General features: G+C 40.5%; 1 protein-coding gene across 3 annotated transcripts; it reads left to right on the top strand.

The window, feature by feature from the left end:
• The first annotated feature begins 595 nt into the window (after positions 1–595).
• On the top strand, positions 596–16,863 carry ss18 (SS18 subunit of BAF chromatin remodeling complex). Of its 3 annotated transcripts, XM_083542902.1 has the most exons (11): positions 596–836; positions 3,666–3,742; positions 4,444–4,528; positions 5,234–5,375; positions 5,482–5,706; positions 7,370–7,531; positions 9,095–9,172; positions 10,154–10,276; positions 12,131–12,261; positions 12,673–12,735; positions 14,914–16,863. In XM_083542902.1, the coding sequence occupies exons 1-10, from the start codon at positions 768–770 to the stop codon at positions 12,688–12,690; spliced, it is 1,110 nt and encodes a 369-aa protein (XP_083399028.1). In that variant the 5' UTR covers positions 596–767; the 3' UTR covers positions 12,691–12,735; positions 14,914–16,863. The 3 variants fall into 3 exon arrangements, 2 of the variants coding, with proteins under 2 accessions (XP_083399028.1, XP_083399027.1); XM_083542901.1 differs by lacking the exon at positions 12,673–12,735; XR_014533844.1 differs by having other exon boundaries at positions 599–836; positions 12,131–12,735.
• Positions 16,864–19,231: the final 2,368 nt, after the last annotated feature.

The following is a 19,231-nucleotide window of genomic DNA, read 5'->3' as shown; positions in this document are numbered from 1 at the left end:
CTGTTGATTCTGGACTCACGGCAGATTTTTTAACCCCGGCAACAATTGATGTGGCGATTGAATCTGATCCGATCTGATTCAATACATATTCTTTAACAGAAATATATTAAAATGTAAGTTGGTGATTCTGAAAGTTTAAGGCCAACAGAGAACGCTTTTTCTGGCCCTGAAGGCTCACCACTGGTGAAAGATAGCTGCCCACACACACACACACACACACACACACACACACACACACACACTTTTCCACATTCAGACCACATGATTCAATCCTAACGCTTATGTGTGCAAATGTTCATGTGTACGTGTGTGCGCATGCGCGCCTCTGATCCGCTCCGTGATGTTCTTTGCAGCCTGCCCGGCGTTAACTTAACGGAAGAAACCATTTCTTAACAGTGGGGGGAAGCGATTTTATGAGCACGTGTATTAAAACTGTCATATAATAAAACTTTTTTTTTTTCGAAATCGATCGGATCTTAAAAAATGTGTACATTACATTCAATCATGTAAGTGGTTAAAAACTGTCTTCTGGACACATGCACTGGCGAAACAATTCGGCGTGGATCCCCCCCCCCCGTGAGTAGAGCAACAGAGGAACGTTCCATGCCCGTCTGCGTTGTGTGTGCGGGTTTCGGCGAGCGCGAGCTGGATGTGATTGTTTGCTGCTAGCTTTCGTCTTATTGTATACTTCTATATAAATACGTACATTTATTATTTATTACAAAATATATTAATAATCAAGAGATTTTCGTCGAGAAATTGTCATCATGTCGGTGGCTTTCGCGCCTCACAGACAACGCGGGAAGGGTGATATCACCCCCGCGGGGATACAGAAGGTAATAAAACGAGGCTAGCCTGCTAGCCTGCTGAGCTAATTAGCTTGCACTTTTCTCTACATTTTTGTCTAGATTTGTAAATATCCCTTTAAAAAATCTAATCCAATAACCGAGCTCGGGTGTGTAATTTCTATATTTTGTATCGGTTTCGAATAAACGGCGCTAGAACAGGGTTTTCCTTTCCCGCGGTGTTGAACACAGTTGAAGGCCCGCGCTGTATCCCAAATGGGTTTTTAGTGCACTAGTTAGGGCGAATAAACCGTTCTTTAGTGCTCTAGGTAGTGAGGCGGTTTAAAGGACTGAGCGCAATTTGAGACACAGCCTGCCTGGTCCTCAGTTGCGTGACTGAGTGTGGTTCGCTGGTGCCTTTGTTGGCTGGGTGAAGATCACGACCAGCTTCATGGAGATGTTTTATTTTATTATTCAGTCTGTTTGATATTGTTTCGGTTCCTAGTTTAAACTAATTTTTTATTGTATTTTTTAGACATTTTTGACTGAGGAGGTTGAGATTGTGAGGAGGAGGTTGAGATTGTGTGGAGGTTTGTGAGGAGGAGGTTGAGATTGTGAGGAGGTTTGTGAGGGGGAGCTTGAGATGAGGAGGAGCTTGAGATTGTGAGGGGGTTTGTGAGGAGGAGCTTGAGATTGTGTTGAGGTTTGTGAGGAGGAGGTTTGTGAGGAGGAGCTTGAGATTGTGTTGAGGTTTGTGAGGAGGAGGTTTGTGAGGAGGTTTGTGAGGAGGAGGTTGAGATTGTGAGGAGGAGCTTGAGAATGTGAGGAGGTTGAGATTGTGAGGAGGAGCTTGAGAATGTGAGGGGGTTTGTGTGGAGGAGCTTGAGAATGTGAGGGGGTTTGTGAGGAGGAGCTTGAGATTGTCTTGAGGTTTGTGAGGAGGAGGTTTGTGAGGAGGAGGTTTGTGAGGAGGAGCTTGAGAATGTGAGGAGGAGCTTGAGATTGTCTTGTGGTTTGTGATGAGGAGGTTTGTGGTGAGAAGCTGGAGATTGTGAGGGGGTTTGTGATGAGGAGGTTGAGATTGTGTGGAGGTTTCTGGAGAGGAGTTTGGGGTTTGTGATGAGGAGGTTGGTGAGAAGGTAGTGGGGTGAGGGACTTGAAATGGTGAAGACGCTTGTGATGAGGTTGTGGTGGTGAGGATGGTTGTGATGGTTGAAGAGGTAGTAATGGTTGAGGGTGAGGGACTTGAGGAGGTTGAGATGGTAAAGAGCTAGTGATCATAGGGGTTCGCCAGAGCGGATCATCTGTCTCCATACCACACTGTTCCTCTTCATCTGCCTCGTTTAAACCAACTACAGTGGATCCTGAAAGGATTTACTTTTTTCCACATTTGGTTATGTTACATCCTCATTCCAAAATGGATTAAATTCAATATTTTTCTAAAAATGTTGCAAACTTTACCCCATAATAACAGCGTAAAAGATGTGTGTTTGTAATCCTCTATAAATTATTACAAATAAAATCACATGTACATAAATAATCACAGCCTTCGCTCAATACGTTGTTGAAGGTTTGTCCTTTGGCACCAATTACAACCTCAAGTCTGTTTGAGTTTGGTGCTACAAGCTTGGCACACATTTTAGGGCAGTTTCTTCTGATACTTTTTGCAGAACCACTCCAGCTCCAGCAGGTTGGATGGTGCACAGCCATTTTCAGATTTCTCCAGAGATGTTCAAGTCTGGGCCACTGAAGGACATTCACAGAGTTGTCCTGTAGCCACGTCTTTGTTTTTACGCCTTACTGTAAGGATGGTCGTTCTTCTGGAAGGTTTTACACTCTCCACAGAGTGACAGTCGGGTTTTTGGTCACCTCCCTGACTAAGGCCCTTCTCCTCTGATCGCTAAGTTTGGCCGGGTGGCTTAACGTTCAGGGTCGCAATAAAAGCCAGCGTCAAGGAATCGCAAACCTTGAGGACGAGATAAAAAACCAACAACAACGTATCACCATGTACCGGATCACTGCAACCTCAAAAACATTGAACAGGACACGCATGCGATACAATCCGACGTCAGAATATAAAGTCGTTATGCGGTTACATAATCGCAATCAGCCGCGTATAAGACCAGCAAATCTTTCGACATCCCTAAAGCTTTATAGCAACTTTTAGTGTATATAAGCATTAGGGTTTTAGTCGTGAGGGGGCGACGTGTGGATAAATAGCCCCGTTTCCGTGTACACTTCTTTGTCATTCCGATGGAAAGATTTGGTGGACTGTTCACACGAGATGCGTTAGTGTTTGTCCCGCTTGTCGCGTTTTATTGCCGTCGGCGTGGGTTTCTATTGTTTCTTATGCACGCTAAATGCTGGAAGGAGGTAAAGACAAGCTGAGCCTCTCTAAGGAGCATCTCGAAAATTGCTAAAATTTAGTGACCTGGAATGGAAACAAAACTTTGGCATGAGTCGCTTTAAAATTTAAAAATGTTTGTGTATATCTTCTGCATGGAAATGTTGATTGTATCGAGGCACAGGTCTGTACAGTACAGAAACATTTCTGCAGCATTGAAGGTCCTAATGACCACAGTGGCCGCCATCATCTGTAAATGGAAGAATTTTGGAACCACCAGGACTCTTTCTAGAGCGTAGCCACCCGGCCAAACTTAGCGATCAGAGGAGAAGGGCCTTAGTCAGGGAGGTGACCAAAAACCCGACTGTCACTCTGTGGAGAGTGTAAAACCTTCCAGAAGAACGACCATCCTTACAGTAAGGCGTAAAAACAAAGACGTGGCTACAGGACAACTCTGTGAATGTCCTTCAGTGGCCCAGACTTGAACATCTCTGGAGGAGAATCACTCGTGCCTGTTTCGTGTCCTCTCTTTTCAGTTGCTGGATGAAAACAATCAGCTGATTCAGTGCATCATGGACTTCCAGAGCAAAGGGAAAACGGCGGAATGTTCACAGTAAGTACTTTTATCTCGCAGGCACGTATATCTGATCCGAGCTCGTTAGTTTTGGTGTGTGTGTGTGTGTGTGTGTGTGTGTGTGTGTGTGTGTGTGTGTGTGTGTGTGTGTGTGTGTGTGTGTGTGTGTGTGTGTGAGAACGAGTTATGAAGAACTGCGTATCTGTACTTTACCGAACTATTTCCATTTGGGAGACTTTTAAATTAACTTCACTACATTTCAAAGTCAGATATCTTATTTTACTCAACTATAATTTACTAAAACGGTCGTTTCTTTTTATTTATGTGGGGAAAAAACGTAACCGGTCAAACACGCAGCAATCCACCAATCAGTGCTCTGTTTTAAACTTTTCATTGGTGGAATAACATTTTATTATTTTTTTTTACATAAACTGAGCGTATTTAACAGTCGTTTATAAAGAATACTGATAAAAATGATAATAGGACTATTTTATTAATAGTATTAGTACATGGTTTGTGCACTTTGTCCTTCACTGCTAATTAGATTAGATTTAGCTAAGTCTGATATGCACCTTTTTGTGAACGAGTCTTTACTGTAGAAGACACCGTACTAGAATGAGAGCTTTAACACACATTTGGGATTTAGAACGCAGCCGGAGAACCCGTCTGCACCTTCTGACCAATAAGAATCGAGACGCTTTCTTTTGTAATATGCTCATCCTGTTCTGCTTGTCCTATAGCTACCAGCAGATGCTCCACAGAAATTTGGTCTACTTAGCCACAATAGCAGACTCCAATCAGAACATGCAGTCTCTGCTCCCAGCCGTGAGTATTTTACCTTTTTAAATTTTTACAAATAAATTACACCTGTTTGCATCAGTGTGGTCTAAACACTAAGATCTATAGCAGTGGGTGTCTGATGAGATCCATCATGCAGATAATAAAGTGGATTCTAATCCGAATCGTAGTCGAAGACTACAGGTTCCGTATGAACCACCCTATATGGCCATACGTTTGTTACAACCGACACGTTCCAGATTTATTTCTCCCTTTTCCTGTTTTAATACCTTTTTATCTCAAATTACACGATCAATCAGAGCAGTTCCTGGTGTTTTTGAAGCGAAGTGCTAAAAGATGAATAAGATGGAAAGCTGAAAGATCAACCTGTGTTTAATGTTTGCGAATAGCGATACCAATTGCTACGTTGGACCGTGGTTCGCCGATAACCGGGTAATCAACCGATAGTTAAAAAAAAAAAAAGACTTGTACAGTTCTTGTACTGTACGACGCAACCTGAAAAAATCGGTATCGGTTTTTGGAGATTCAAGCAATCAATGATCGGTGCCACTGTAGCGAGAGAGTCGCACTTTGATTACAGGACACAAGTTCTACCGAGCTTTTGTTATGAACTTAATTCAATTAATGTTACATATATTTATGACTGAAAATTGTATATCAAAATCTGATAGTTTGGTATTTGAAGTACACAAAAAAAACCATTGAAGATTAACAAAGTGCTGCACTTTACAGCCCCCTACACAGAACATGGGTATGTCAGGGGGAATGAATCAGAGCGGCGCACCCCCACAGACCCCCCATGGCCACAACATGCCGTCAGACGGCCCACCCTCTGGGCCACACATGCAGAACCAGATGAACGGCCAGATGCCCGGTAAGAGCAATACTGACACACATTACTATAACTGTGGTTTATCAGGCTGACCATATATGACATGCTCAACAACGACGAGTTAATAAGGTGCATGTTCTCGTTCCAGGACCAAACCACATGCCCATGCAGGGCCCAGGGCCCAACCAGCCTCCAAACATGCCAAGCGGCTCCATGAACATGCCTCCCAGCAGCCACGGCTCCATGGGTGCCTACAACCACGCCGTTCCCTCCTCCCAGGGCATGAGCAACCAGGGCCAGATAAACATGAGCCAGGGCCAGCCAATGGGCAGCTACGGTCCCAGACCCAGCATGAACATGCAGCCCAACCAAGGTAGCGCTCTGCTGCTGCTGCTGGTGATGAATGGCACTGCATGACCCAGACTGTCTTGTCTAATTATATAATGAATATAGTAATGTATACTAAGGGTGGACAAATCATCAATTCATTATCAGGGAGTAGTGTGTTGCCCCGTCTAATGTAATTCTTGCCCTGGGGTTTAGACTTAAATGCTGCAACTAATTATACTTTTGGAGCATCTTAACATAAGAATGGATTCTCTGCTATGAGCTGCGGTGCTCTACTGCATTGACGAGTCGTTCGAACTCTTTAATATGACTCATAAGAACGAGTCGTCTCAAAGAGCGATTCGTTCATTTCCTACTGCATGAGCAAATCATGACAAAATCTCTGTCGCTTATGTGCAGGCGACAGAATTGAGTAGTTCACCGATTGACTCTTCTGGTCCGAGTGTTGAAATTGCATTAAATCTGCAAGATCCCCCCCCCCCATTTCCATTTAATTACAATTTTGTAAATTCCCAGTTTATTCCCGTTAATTCCCATGAAAAGTTTCCAGTCTTGGAAATTCCGCAACCCTAAGAATTACCCAGGAAGCAGAATCGAGTAGTTCATGTCACAAGTCCTCTGGTCATTTGTCACGTGACTCCCATGTATGCTGTGCAGTTATATATATATATATATATATATATATATATATATATATATATATATATATATATATATATATATATATATATATATATATATATATATATATATAATATACACATCTTATCGGAACTGCAGCCAACGTTTGTTTGCGTAGATGTTTTTTTTAGGTTGATCTGATCTTCCCATCACTACCTTTTTGTCAGATTTATTTGAGCTCAGTCAAGTGTTTGTCTCACAGTTTTTGTACTATAGTGCAGTTCTTGAATCAGATTTTTCTGAAGGCGTGCAGTAGGTAAGTATTTTTTTTTACTTAGTGTCGCACAGCAATTCGTACGATCGTCGATGACGTGATAAGGCAGACAGGTTTTAGGAAGACAGTGTATGTAATGTAACGCATGCAGGAGTCTCAGTTGTAAGATGTATACACTTTCTGTTTTCAGGTAAAATGACTACAGGCTGCGCTTTATCGAGTTGCCGCTTCAGTATGAGGCGTTTTGTCTCAAGTCTTTCACAGCATTCAATTAGAATTATATCTTATATATCAATAACACACTATTGACTATTAGGATCCTGCTCCCATTGATAAAAAGAAAAAAAAAAACTGATAGTCGTGTGTGTATGTATATATATATATATATATAATATGGCCATACAGTAAAATAGCTTTTTTTTTTTTTTAAAGAAAATCTAAATGTTAAACTATATTTCGTTCTTTATTACTGAAATATTCCTGTCCTTGTGTCTGTGTGCAAATTTAATAGCCTGAATATATATGAATATATATATATTTATATTTATATATCTGATTTGGCTGTAATTGAGAGAGGGAATTGCTCATGCATTTTAATATCCTGGACCTCGTTACTGATTTGATAATGGAACTCTGATGGGCTTTTATTCATTTGCTCGATGATTTGAAGCACTTAGACGTCTAATGTGCACGTGGTCTTTCTTTTTTTTTTTTTTTATGTCTGTGAGGGAAAAAAAAAAAAAAAAAAAAAACTAATTGCTTAAAGGCACCCAAACATTACGTTTGTTTTTAGGTCCAATGATGCACCAGCAGGCTCCTTCGCAGCAGTACAACATACCCCCTGGTGGTGGTGGACAGCATTACCAGGGACAGCAGAACCCTATGGGCATGATGGGCCAGGGCAACCATGTGATGGGGCAGAGGCCCATGCCTCCTTACAGACCACCTCAGCAAGGTTCAGCTTCTTTACTTACTGTCTAGACGACTACTAAATATTCTTTTAATTATCTGCTTTTTTTTTTTTTTTTTTTTTTTAGAGCACTTTAAAAGAATAATTGGAGCTGAAACTCTAAATTAGAAAAACAGTGGTGAAAACATCAGTTACTGTAGCAAAAGCCAAATGTGGAAAAAAATACCTGTTTTCGGAACTGGAAGTATTTGCATAAGCACAATTTTCCTTTATGTTTATATTATAAATATTTGAATCTTGGTTGCTTTTGAAGAGGACAATGAACAATTATTTCAATAATCAATGAATCAGATTACTACTACTATCATTTTTAAATCGATTAATTAGACTAGTATTATTTATTAATTGATTAATCAGACTAGTAGTATTTATTATTGAATCAAACTGTTATTATTATTAACAGTACGATTAATCGATTAGAAATGATCACGATAATATTTCGTAATCGATTGATCCGACTATTGATTTTTTTTATCATTAATCGGGTACATTATATATGTGCGTGCGTGCGTGCGTGCGTGCGTGCGTGTGTGTGTATGTGTGTATATATATATATATATATATATATATATATATATATACACGCGCGCACACACACGCGTCCACCACAGACGGAGTGCGCATGCTCGGAGGGGTTTTGCTTCTCTGTGCCGTGTTTCTCTCATATTCAGCATAGCGATCGGAATGTTTGGATTCCAGGTGATAAATTAAACCCGACTTGGAGAAAGTTTTTGCAGACGAAATTTCGGCATTACATGTTTTGCAAATCGCTATCCGTGGGTCTTTCTCAGATATACTGAAACACGTCCACAACGCAGACATGTTGCTTCAGACATGCACGTGCAGGCAGCAGTTTCTGTTTGCGTCATCACAACAAACTGTTTCAAAGTGATCAAAGTCTTTCGGCCGAAAATCAAAAAGGCACTTTTGGGCCATTTTCGGCCGAAGATTTTCGGTGGCCAAATATTCGGTGCATCCCTACTGCAATGTGTAAATTGTATAAATCAAAATTTGTATTGTTTTTAATGATAAATGCAAATGGCACGTTTACAACCATGTTTTAAGTAAATACACAAACATTTTGTTTAGTTGTGCAGATGTAAGCATCTAGAATATAATGAATTGAATTTGTATAATAGTTAAACGATGTGTATAAATTGAATTTACAAACGTCGAAAACAAGCATTTGAGCGTAGTTAAGCCGCAGTAAATTGCCTTTGAAAACAGATGCTATAAAAAGAGAATGGAACGGATTAAAAAGAAAGGATTGCATTACCAATAAATTATTGCATTCTATTAATAAGATGCGCACGCACACACACACACTCAGAGCTTAGGGCCCTGATTTAAAATTTCATTCAGGTGTTTAATAATTGAGGAAATTGTATAAATTCAATGTATAAGGAAATCAAAAACAATAAAAAAAAAAATAAAAAAAAAAACAGTTTATTATAAAACCTGGCTGCATATTTTTCACATCTGCCTGAAAGCACATGCGATAAAGATTTGTGCGTGGGGTGTTTTTTTTTTGTTTGTTTTTGTTTTCAGGGCCCCCGCAGCAGTACCCAGGCCAGGAGGACTACTATGGAGAGCAGTACAGTCATGGAGGCCAGGGGGCACCTGAGGGTAAGGGCATCTTACTGTCTGTTCTCTCTAACTAAAGCAGGCATTCCTTCCTGGAGCGCATTATTACTGGCAGTCTGAAATGTATCTCGTAAAATACCTCCTGGACTTGTTTTTTTGTTCGTTTGTGGTCAATAGAAGAAGGATCTCGGTGTGTTCAGATGAAAATGCCTAAGTTCATTACACTGTAGCGTTAAACACGTTGTATTCCACACGCTGTCACTTACACTGCACACGCTTATGTTGCTAAACAGATGTGCTGCTTAACATCATGGCTTGTGGAGTTTCTGATGTGACACTGTAATTGCAGACTTGGAATTTAAGGACTAATGATGAGTGCGCCATCTGGTGGTCGTTCAGCTTAGAACCATGATGTGTAATGTGACAGAACACGTGTTGAGTTAATACGCTGAAATAAAACGAGAATCCAACAGTGGCTTATTAATTTTTTCTTCATTGTATAATGTATGACAGTAGTTTTCTTCTCTTTTTTTGCTCACATTAATTATGGTGTAAATTATATATACACTATATTGCCAAAGGTGTTCACTCACCTATCCAAATCATTGGATTCAGGTGTTCCAATCACTTCCATGGTTACAGGTGTGTAAAATAAAGAAGTGGGCATGCAGACCGCTTCTACAGTCCTGACCTCAACCTGATCGTACACCTTTGGGATGAATTTTAACAGACACTGCGATCCAGGTCTTCTCGTCCAACGTCAGAGTCTGACCTCACAAATGCGCTTTTAGAAGAACGGTCAAAAATTCCTATTAACACACTCCTAAACCTTGTGGAAAGTCTTCCCAGAAGATTTGAAGCTGTTCCAGCTGCGAAGGGTGGACCAACATCAGATTCAACCCTATTGATTAAGAATCGGATGTTACTCAAGTTTGCATGTGAAGGCAGACAAGCAAATACTTTTGGCAATATAGTGTATGTATGTATGTATAGTCTTTATTTACATCTTTTGTGTATGTGTAGGAAATTCGCAGTACGGTCAGCAGCAGGAAGCCTATCAACAAGGCCCCCCTCAGCCACAGGGCTACCCGGCACAGCAGCAGTACCCAGCACAGCAGGGCTACCCGGGCCAGCAACAGGGCTACGGTGAGCTTCACAGACAAGAGTGATTCATTCCATGCAGGAATGGATCCATGCATCAGCTCCATGTCTATCCACATTTATGCTAGTCTAATTGTATTAACTTACCATCATCTTAGCATCGATTTGAGCTTTCTGTCATGATTTGTGTCACTTATACAGCGTACAATGAAATTCCGAATATTGAAGGTCAAATCACTCCATACGCGAGGCTTCTTATTAGAGGTCGACTGATTAATCTGCGCCGATAGTGTATTGTGGCAAAAATCCATACCGATAGTTTTTCCGGCTTGCGTCCAATCCTATTAATGGAGCAGCTGAGAAAGGTCCGCTGTCGTTACGAGAGCGGCCTCTAGAGGCGACTCACTGACTTCACGTGCTGTTTGTTTTTACACTAGACTGTATGCTGCATGGGGAGCTCTGTTATATTTCAGATTTTTTTGAATTATATAACTATATGTACTTGGTAATATGTATTTGTATTTATTTTCCTTAGCGCATAATTAAAAAAAAATTCTTGGTTCAGTAATATTATACAGTTTTTATCCAGTATCGGTTGATTGATTGATTATCAGGGAGTACGATCCAACATACTGCCGTGGCCATGAGTTTTAAGAATGACACAAATATTCATTCTCCTGTCTCAGCGTTTCCAGATCTTTTTGTTAAATGTTACTATGATATACTGAATTATAATTACAAGCGTCAACGTGTCAGAATTTGTGGGGTTTTTTTGAGGATTGACCACAAGTTCTCAAAGGGATTAAGGGTCTGGGGAGTTTCCTAACCACGGACCCAAAATTGCCTTGTTTAGTTCTCCAAGCCACTCAGTTGCTTTTCTGACATTGATGCCGGAAACGGCAACAAGAGCACCTAGAGCAGGGTTTGTCATAATCAGAACACCCAGTTCACAGAAGGAGAAAGGACATGAAAGAAAAAATAAAAAGCCCTTGTGGCTTTTGCATATTATTGACCAGTGTTCACACCAGACTTGATCTAAAATTAAATGAATGATCTGCTGACATTCTCTGGGGGATTTGTGCTAAATTTCTCTGCTTGCTGTTTTTTTTTTTTCCTGGTCAGGTTTGTTGACACCTCTGGATATATCAGTATGAATAACTTTACGTGCTAATTCACGTGTTTGCGTGTTAGACGAGAGAGAACGGTGACCAGGTTATGGTTTAAAGACGAGTGCAAGCGGGAACGCTTCGTCCGTCCCCCTCTCCCCCTCCTCACATCCTGTCAGCTCATCTCTCCTGCTCGTTCTGGCTGGGCTGGAGGCTTCTTACGTCTTAATAATGAGCTGCTGGAGAATCACACACACACACACACACACACGTTTGCACACACCGCAAAGCTGCGGGCACCATCTGGAAGACGCTCTTCCAAGCGCCCACAAGGTTAAGATGGGCCAGTGCACCTAATGATCCTGCGTGGGCTCGTTTTGAGCGAGCAGAACCCGAGCGAGCGCAGCACGCTGCATAATGGCCGAGCGCTCGGCCGGCCCACGTCACTCTTAATGAGCCTGGGCTTTTTTAAATCGAGCTTTATGGACTCCTTGATGTTGGGCCACATTAGCAGGGCAGCGCACTTCTCGTGGGTCCGCCACCATCATTATACGCAGCCGGCCTTCATCCTACTCCTCTTCCTCCGAGCCGGTCCGCCGATTGATTCGCTCTGCCGCAGCGTCGCGTTTGATTCACGGTCGACCCAAACGCTGACTTCGGCAAAACAATTACGGCCTGGAGAGATGCGTTCGAGTCCCTGAAGTGCAGCCGCTACTATTTAATAAGCAAGTGTGAGTTTGTATTGGCAGTCGGGGATCTGGCAGCACACTGACTTGTGCTACTTCTCATGTAGGTCCTTCTCAAGGTGGTCCTGGACAGTACCCCAATTACCCACAAGGCCAAGGGCAGCAGTATGCAGCGTATAGACCACCTCAGCCTGGACCTCCACAAGGCCAACCACAGCGCCCGTACGGTTATGACCAGGTAAGTCAGCAACAGAGAAATGAAACAAAAGGAAGTCTTTAATGATGTCAGAAAGTCTGTATTCAGATTAAATGTCAGTTAGAAAGCAGGAATCTGTTTTATTGTTATTTTGTTGCCTTCAAACCCAAGGCACTATATATATCTTTTTCTTTTTCTAAACTGGAACAGAGTAAATAAGTGGATTTCTGATGCGGTTCTAGACTGGGCTAAAGTGGCTTCTTCTGCTAAATAAACGAAGAAAAAAAGGGTGCATGTGAATCACAAAGCCAGTGACATATTTTAAGTCACTGTGCCCAATGACAGCTCATGAGCTGGTCCTCTTGTGGCCTCTGTTATTCCTGTGTTTCTCTGTGGCCCTTGGTTTCGAGGGGCCACTCTGTTCCTTTCATATCTCTATGTTTGAACATTCAGGGGCACATGAGGAAATAACGGACCGAGTATTTCAACCCCTGACTAGATGTTTAAGAAGCAAAGGTAACTTCTGCCGTGAAGCGTTTGTCAGATCCAGACATATATATTTATATATTTTTTTTTTAACTCCTAGCCTTTTTGTTTTATCCCCCAACCCCCACCTCCAGTCTTTTTTTTTTTTTTTTTTTTTTTTTTTTTTTTTTTTTCCCTGTTATCTTCATTTTCTTGAATTTTTTTTTGTAAAATTTTTTTTTGGTCTTGTATTTTACATTGGTTTGTAATCAGGGGTCGAAATAATCCTCAGGTCCTTCGTTTAAACAGAGGGAAACAAAAAAGAACCCAAGAAACTGTGAATTTTATAAATGATGAATATTTTACTCAGTGAAACACTTGCATCCATTTTTTTTATTATTTTTTTCTCTCCCCCCATATATGGAGTTGTTGATTGTTATTAGTACCCTAATGGATACATGTCAACCCCTTTTTAGAAATATACATGTAAAATACCAAATGTTACTCTTCATAACATGTCTTGTCTTTCAGTCACTTTTATTCCTTTTCTCTCAAGCTGTTTATGTAAATGACACAGTGCGTCACCATTCCAGCTTCTCACGAGTTCTTTCCTCAGTAAACGCTGATTCTAAAATCCGTGGCTGTTTTAGAGCAGCGCGATGAAAGTCGAAGGATCTCGCTGTAGTAAACGATTTCTTCACTCAGGAGCTCTTTTCATTAAGGAAGCTGAACCGCGCCTTGTTGAGGTCGTGCAGTTTCACAGTTAGTCAGCATGTAGATTATGACAGTTATTACACCGTCGACCTTTTCAAAATACAGACCGCGGCGCATTTCAGCGTCTTTACTGTCTGCAAATCTCTTTAAAAGGCAATGAAGGTCTACAGCTAACTTTGTTAGGTGTTAATTATTTATATTCTATTATTTATTTACTTTTTTTTTTTTTTTTTTGCTGATTGAAAAAAAATCTGATTTTTTTTAATGAAATAAATCAAAGTAAGTTCTTCTCACGCGTGAACTGTGCTACAGACTTTTCACTGTTGAATTTTATAAACCGTTGTTCCAACCCAACATAAATAATTGGTATTTTGGTGCGTTGTTTTTCTAATTTGTTAGGTATCTCGCCGTGTTCGGACGATAAGTTGCGTATATCCGTCTGATCAGCGTATTCGTATTAGCAAGTGGCTCGTTCTGCTTGTACAGAGCCTGTGAGAAAAGTTTGGAAGCACCTAGTCTTTTCCTGCATCTTCCTTTCGTTAATATGCGACAGATTAGGTCGTCATAATGAAGATTGTCCTGAAGGTCCTGCTGTTCCACGGTTTTATTCATCGAAAACTCCTCCCTTTGCACTTTCTTGGCAACTGTTTGGAGACAGTCGCTTTCTCCAAAATACTTTCCAACTAGTGAGGAACATCAAGCGGCAGATTTCTCGCGATCCAGTTCATCCCAGAGCAGTTCAATAGGATTTCTGTGCGGTGACTGAGCAGACTGTTCCATAATAGATATTTCACTCCAGAAGACTGTTTGCTCTTCAATGTTTGGACGTACACATCGTTGTTTTGTTGTATGGTGAAATTGTTTCCAAACGGAAGTATATAGTGGTATAATGGTCAGTTTTTTTTCCCTTCCAGTTTTGAAATGTAAACCTGTACTAATTGGGGAACTAAAGAAACGGCGGACCTCCCACGATGCAGGATTGGTCCGAGGAAGCGTTCTAGTTGATCGGATTTGTCCCGCATTTACATTATTCTTAAATTGCATTGAGAACATCTCAGTGTTGAATAGATTACAGTGTGGAACTTATAGATATTAAGGATAATCTCAGTTTTAGTAGTCAATATGTCAGAAGTGCTTTCTTCATAATATTTTTTTCCTTTAGGTGTCACTGTGTCCCACTGTCCTACTGTAAAACGGAGATTTCTTTTTTTTTTTTTTTTTTTCCTCGACAAGTTTTTTTTTTCTGTCCTGTTGTGATCCATGACACAGTAACATCTCGAGCCCTAAATTGGAGGCAACACACTCTCAGGAGATGCCACCAGACAAGGCCAATCAGTGCACAGGTTCTCGCACGTGTAACGACGCATGCACAGTTGTAATGCTAAAAATGCCAGTGTTTTATTAACAGCCAGCATGAAGCCTCTTGAAGCAGCCGAGGGTGAGAGAAAAAGACGGCGGCAAAGTCAAAAGCTCACGTTCTTACTTTTTTGTTTGTTTGTTTGTCCTCATCCTCAGGGTCAATACGGCAACTACCAGCAGTAAGCGAGAGACGCTTTTCCTTCCTGTTAGAGCGTCCACGTGGCGTCTTTCCGGACCTGTGAAAGGGCTACGGCTCTCTGAGACTCCTACTCCCCACCCCTTTTTTTTTTTTTTTTTTTTTTTTTTGAATTATGAAGAGATGAATCCGTCCTCTCTCTCTCTCTCTCTCTCTCTCTCTCTCTCTCTCTCTCTCTCTCAAACTCGCACACATGCAGAAAATCTTTTGATCCCTTTTTTTTTATTTTTTTTTTATTATATATATTTTTTCCCCTCCCCGTTTTTCCCCCCAGACGCCGGATGAAACTTCCACCAAACTTCAAACTTCAATGCCAAGCTCTGAACCTCACTCTCCGAATGACACTTTTGGTCACTTCACAAAACCCCCTGCATTTTTGTTTTTATTTTATAGCCATTCTGAAAGCAACAATGCCTTAAAGGGAAATAAAAAAAAAAAATTTAGAGCGGCCTTTATTTAATTTCCAAAAAAAACCAAAAAAAACACGGAGGGGGGGATTTGGATATCCTGCAGCACGGACTCGTCTTCCTTGCCGCAGTATGTCAGCAAACCATCTCCTCAGTCGATTGCGTGAAAAGTTTCTCCAGCCGAAAGCAATAACCCGGGAGGGGGGGGGGACGAGTGAGGAAGAGGGGGGGGCTCAGAGAGATGATCTTGCACAGGGAATATTCTTCTTACATGTCAAGGTCAAAATTGTATAATGTACAATTGTATTTTATGCTTTCTAGATAGAGCTTACTTTGTACTGAGGATTTGGAAACTTTAGCTCTAAATATTGTACTTCTTTCTCTGTTTTCTTTTTGTTTTTGCTGAATGTCTTTATTAGGTGTTGTTTTTTTTGTTTTGTTTTCTTTCTTTTTTTTTTTTAATATAATAATTGTTGTCCCTTCTTTCTCTAGTGTAATGTCTTTTGGTTCCTCCCAGCCACGCTGAACCTTGATTAAACCCATCTGCTACTCTGGTGGTTCACGTGTTAATTGTCCACAAGGGAGCACTTCATTTTTAAGTGCGGCGACTCCACCGTACACTAAGGAGGAAAAAAAAAAAAGAAAAAAAAACCCGCCCCAGGAGTGGACAGTCGGGAGTCGCATTCAAATTAGGTGTCGTAGAACAGGAGGAAAAACTTCAACAACATATTGTAGAATTCGCTCATGCAGCTCGGAATGATCAGGAAAGATTTGTCTTGATAAATTTTATAGATATAGTTGAGTATATTAGAATTGATGGATTCATTGAGATACTTATTAAATAATGTAATGATATATATATATATATAAAAAAAAAATTCGCATCCAGCTTCTGAAACCGCTCTGAACAGCATTTCCGTATGAAGATTAGGGAACGCATGTTTTAAATTTGTGAATGATCACAGTGACTATGATGGTGGTTCCTGCGTATTCTGGTCCTTTGAACTTTTTGTTGTTTTCCCTGTGAATTTTTGTTGAGCAGGCTGAAAATGTGATTATTATTTTTATTTTTTATTTTTTTTTCTTTGATAAAAGCTACAACCATGTCTTTATTTTAAAACATATAGAAAAGCGTCTTCTTTTTTTTTTTTTTTTTTTTTGTATGCCTTTAACATGGTACTGGTTGTAGCTTTTCAGTAGTAATTTTTCTCATTTATTCCTATTGTGTACTTCTGAGCATGTACTATGATGAAGTATGAAGCCAGCACAGTCATCACAGGTACTTGAACCTGTGTGTGGTGTTCTTTTTGTTTCCTGTTGTTTTCGGGAGAATGGGCATTGGAGTTTCAGAATGTACATCTGTGCCGAAGAGGAATAATCATTTGGTGCTCGGGATCATGATGCAACTCAAATGTGCCATGACTGTCTCTTTTTCCATGACAATGTAAAGTTGTACATCATTGTAACTGAACAAAATGGCGGAAATAAATTATTGTAATACAGGTTTGATTCGTATATGTAGTCTTTTTTTTTTTTGGGGGGTGCTAAATACCATAGGCATTTTGGGTTCCCTGGTGGTCTAGTGGTAAGGATGCGGCGCTCTCACCGATGTGGCCCGGGTTCGATCCCTAGTCAGGGATCCCTAGTCAGGGAACCAACCCCAGCCACGGTCCCAAGCCCGGATAAATGGGGAGGGTTGCGTTAGGAAGGGCATCCAGCGTAAAAACATATACCAAATCAAACATGCGGAGGATCCGCTGTGGCGACCTCTAATGGGAGAAGCCGAAAGAAAGTTTTAAATACCATAGGCATTTTGGAGGTCTGGAATAGGGTTTCATTTATATATATATATATATATATATATATATATATATATATATATATATATATATATAAGCTCAAATACCACTGACTCACTCATTCATCACGAAATCCACTGAACGGATTGCAATGAAATTTGGAACATACCTTCCTCTTGGGTCTTAGGTGCTCACTAAGAAAGGGTTTTGAAAAATTCAAAATAACATTATGGATCCTAATTAAACTTACTACATTGTTTCTTATTACATGTTAGATGCACAATAAAAATTATTTTCAAAGTAGTTTGCCCTGTATCCGTACTACAAAGGGGTAGTACGTTATTTGTTGACGTTACGTTCTGATCTCTGATCATCCAGTCCTGCTCAGTGCTTACTGCTTATTGCCATATTGCTTAGCGTTCTGCCTTCCGTAGCGAAGCACGGGTACTTTCAGCTAGTATATATATATATATATGTATATATTATTATTATAGTTTGCAGACTGCAAACTTTATTAAATGGAAATCTAAACAGTTGTAACTAAAACCATAAGTGTGGAACATATTTTTTTTATTTATTTTTTTTATCCACTTCAAAGAGCAATTTCGAAAAAGAAAAAAAAACGCAGTCTCGGTGTGGACAGAAGGCCAAAACGGAGAGAAAAAAAATATTAGAAACCGCATTAGTTTGGAGGTTTCCTAAAGAAAATTTTGTTAATGACTTAACATTAGTTCTGTTTTGTAGTTACTTGGTGAATTGCAGGATTTGAAGGGTTTATGGATTTATTTATAAATGATTCACATTTTTCACATAATTTTAGAATTAGTGTTAATAAAATGCTGGGTGTTAAAGGTGTTGATTCAACAATTATTGGGTAATATATGATGAACGTCAGAGATTGTAATGTATTTAGGAACACAAAGGAAACACTTTATTGCCAGAATATAGAGCACTTCATTCAAGCGAGCACTGAGCACTCGGATACATACGCTGTTCCTTTTCGCAGTGTATAAATATCCTGAGCGTCGAGCCCAGCACGAGGAGTATGTTGCTCTACACAGAAGCGAAATGATGAATACATCACATAATCCATGGGGTATAATGCGTTCCTCATCCTAAACCATTTGCTTCGAATTGAGATCAGCTGTTCTGCGGTGACTCCAGAGCTTCTAATGGGTCTTGATGGAAATTAGAAATTTGAACGTTTCAGGATGACAAGGAGCCTCTTTGTTAATGGGCCGAGATCGAGATGACTTTCTGCCAGGGAGACGTCGGTGAGCGATCCTGAAATAGGTGCCAAGATCAAGGTGTCCTCCACCCTGAAGTGCAGGTACAATATGGTGTCATCAAAAACTCATCCTGCCTCCATGAGTGAAATTAAATGAAAGTCAAATGCCCTCCTGTGTGTCTGGTGGTTTGGCTTTTCGCGGTTTCTTTTCTCGACTACGGAAATTTCCGGTACTGAAGCGGGTTTCTCTAGCTGAGGCTCCTCTCTGGATTTCTCCCCTTTCCCAAAAGCACTTTCTTTAAAAATGACTAGAATTAAGCCACAGATACGTAGTACACACGGTTTTTTTAAAGTCACGGTTCAACTGATTTCAGTACGGTTAGAGGGAACAAATGCAAAAAAAACAAAGATTTGCTTTTTAGTTAAAACCGACGCCACCCCAAAAATGCTTTTAATTTTATAATTTTTTTTATATAAATAGTTTAAGCCGTCGGTTACCTGGTGGTCTAGTGGTTAGGATGCGGCGCTCTTACCGCTGCGGCCCAGGTTCGATCCCCGGTCAGGGAACCAACCCCAGCCACTCTTAGTGCCGGTACCAAGCACGGATAAATGCGGAGGGTTGCGTTAGGAAGGGTATCCAGCGTAAAAACATCTGCCAAATCGAACATGCGGATGATCCGCTGTGGCGACCCCTAATGGGAGAAACCAAAAGAAAGTTTAATATAAATAGTTTAAGCCGTAAGCATCATCCTCCCGCACTCTTTAAACACACACAGAAAACATTTGAATTTTGTGTAAATTCGTAGAAATATCACAAGTTGAAGTTTCCTACGACGTCAAAAAA

The sequence above is a fragment of the Silurus aristotelis genome (assembly GCF_946808225.1).
Source record: "Silurus aristotelis genome assembly, chromosome: 5".
Classification (NCBI taxonomy): domain Eukaryota; kingdom Metazoa; phylum Chordata; class Actinopteri; order Siluriformes; family Siluridae; genus Silurus; species Silurus aristotelis.
Note: the sequence above shows the minus strand (reverse complement) of the source record. Positions and strands in the feature narration are given on the sequence as shown.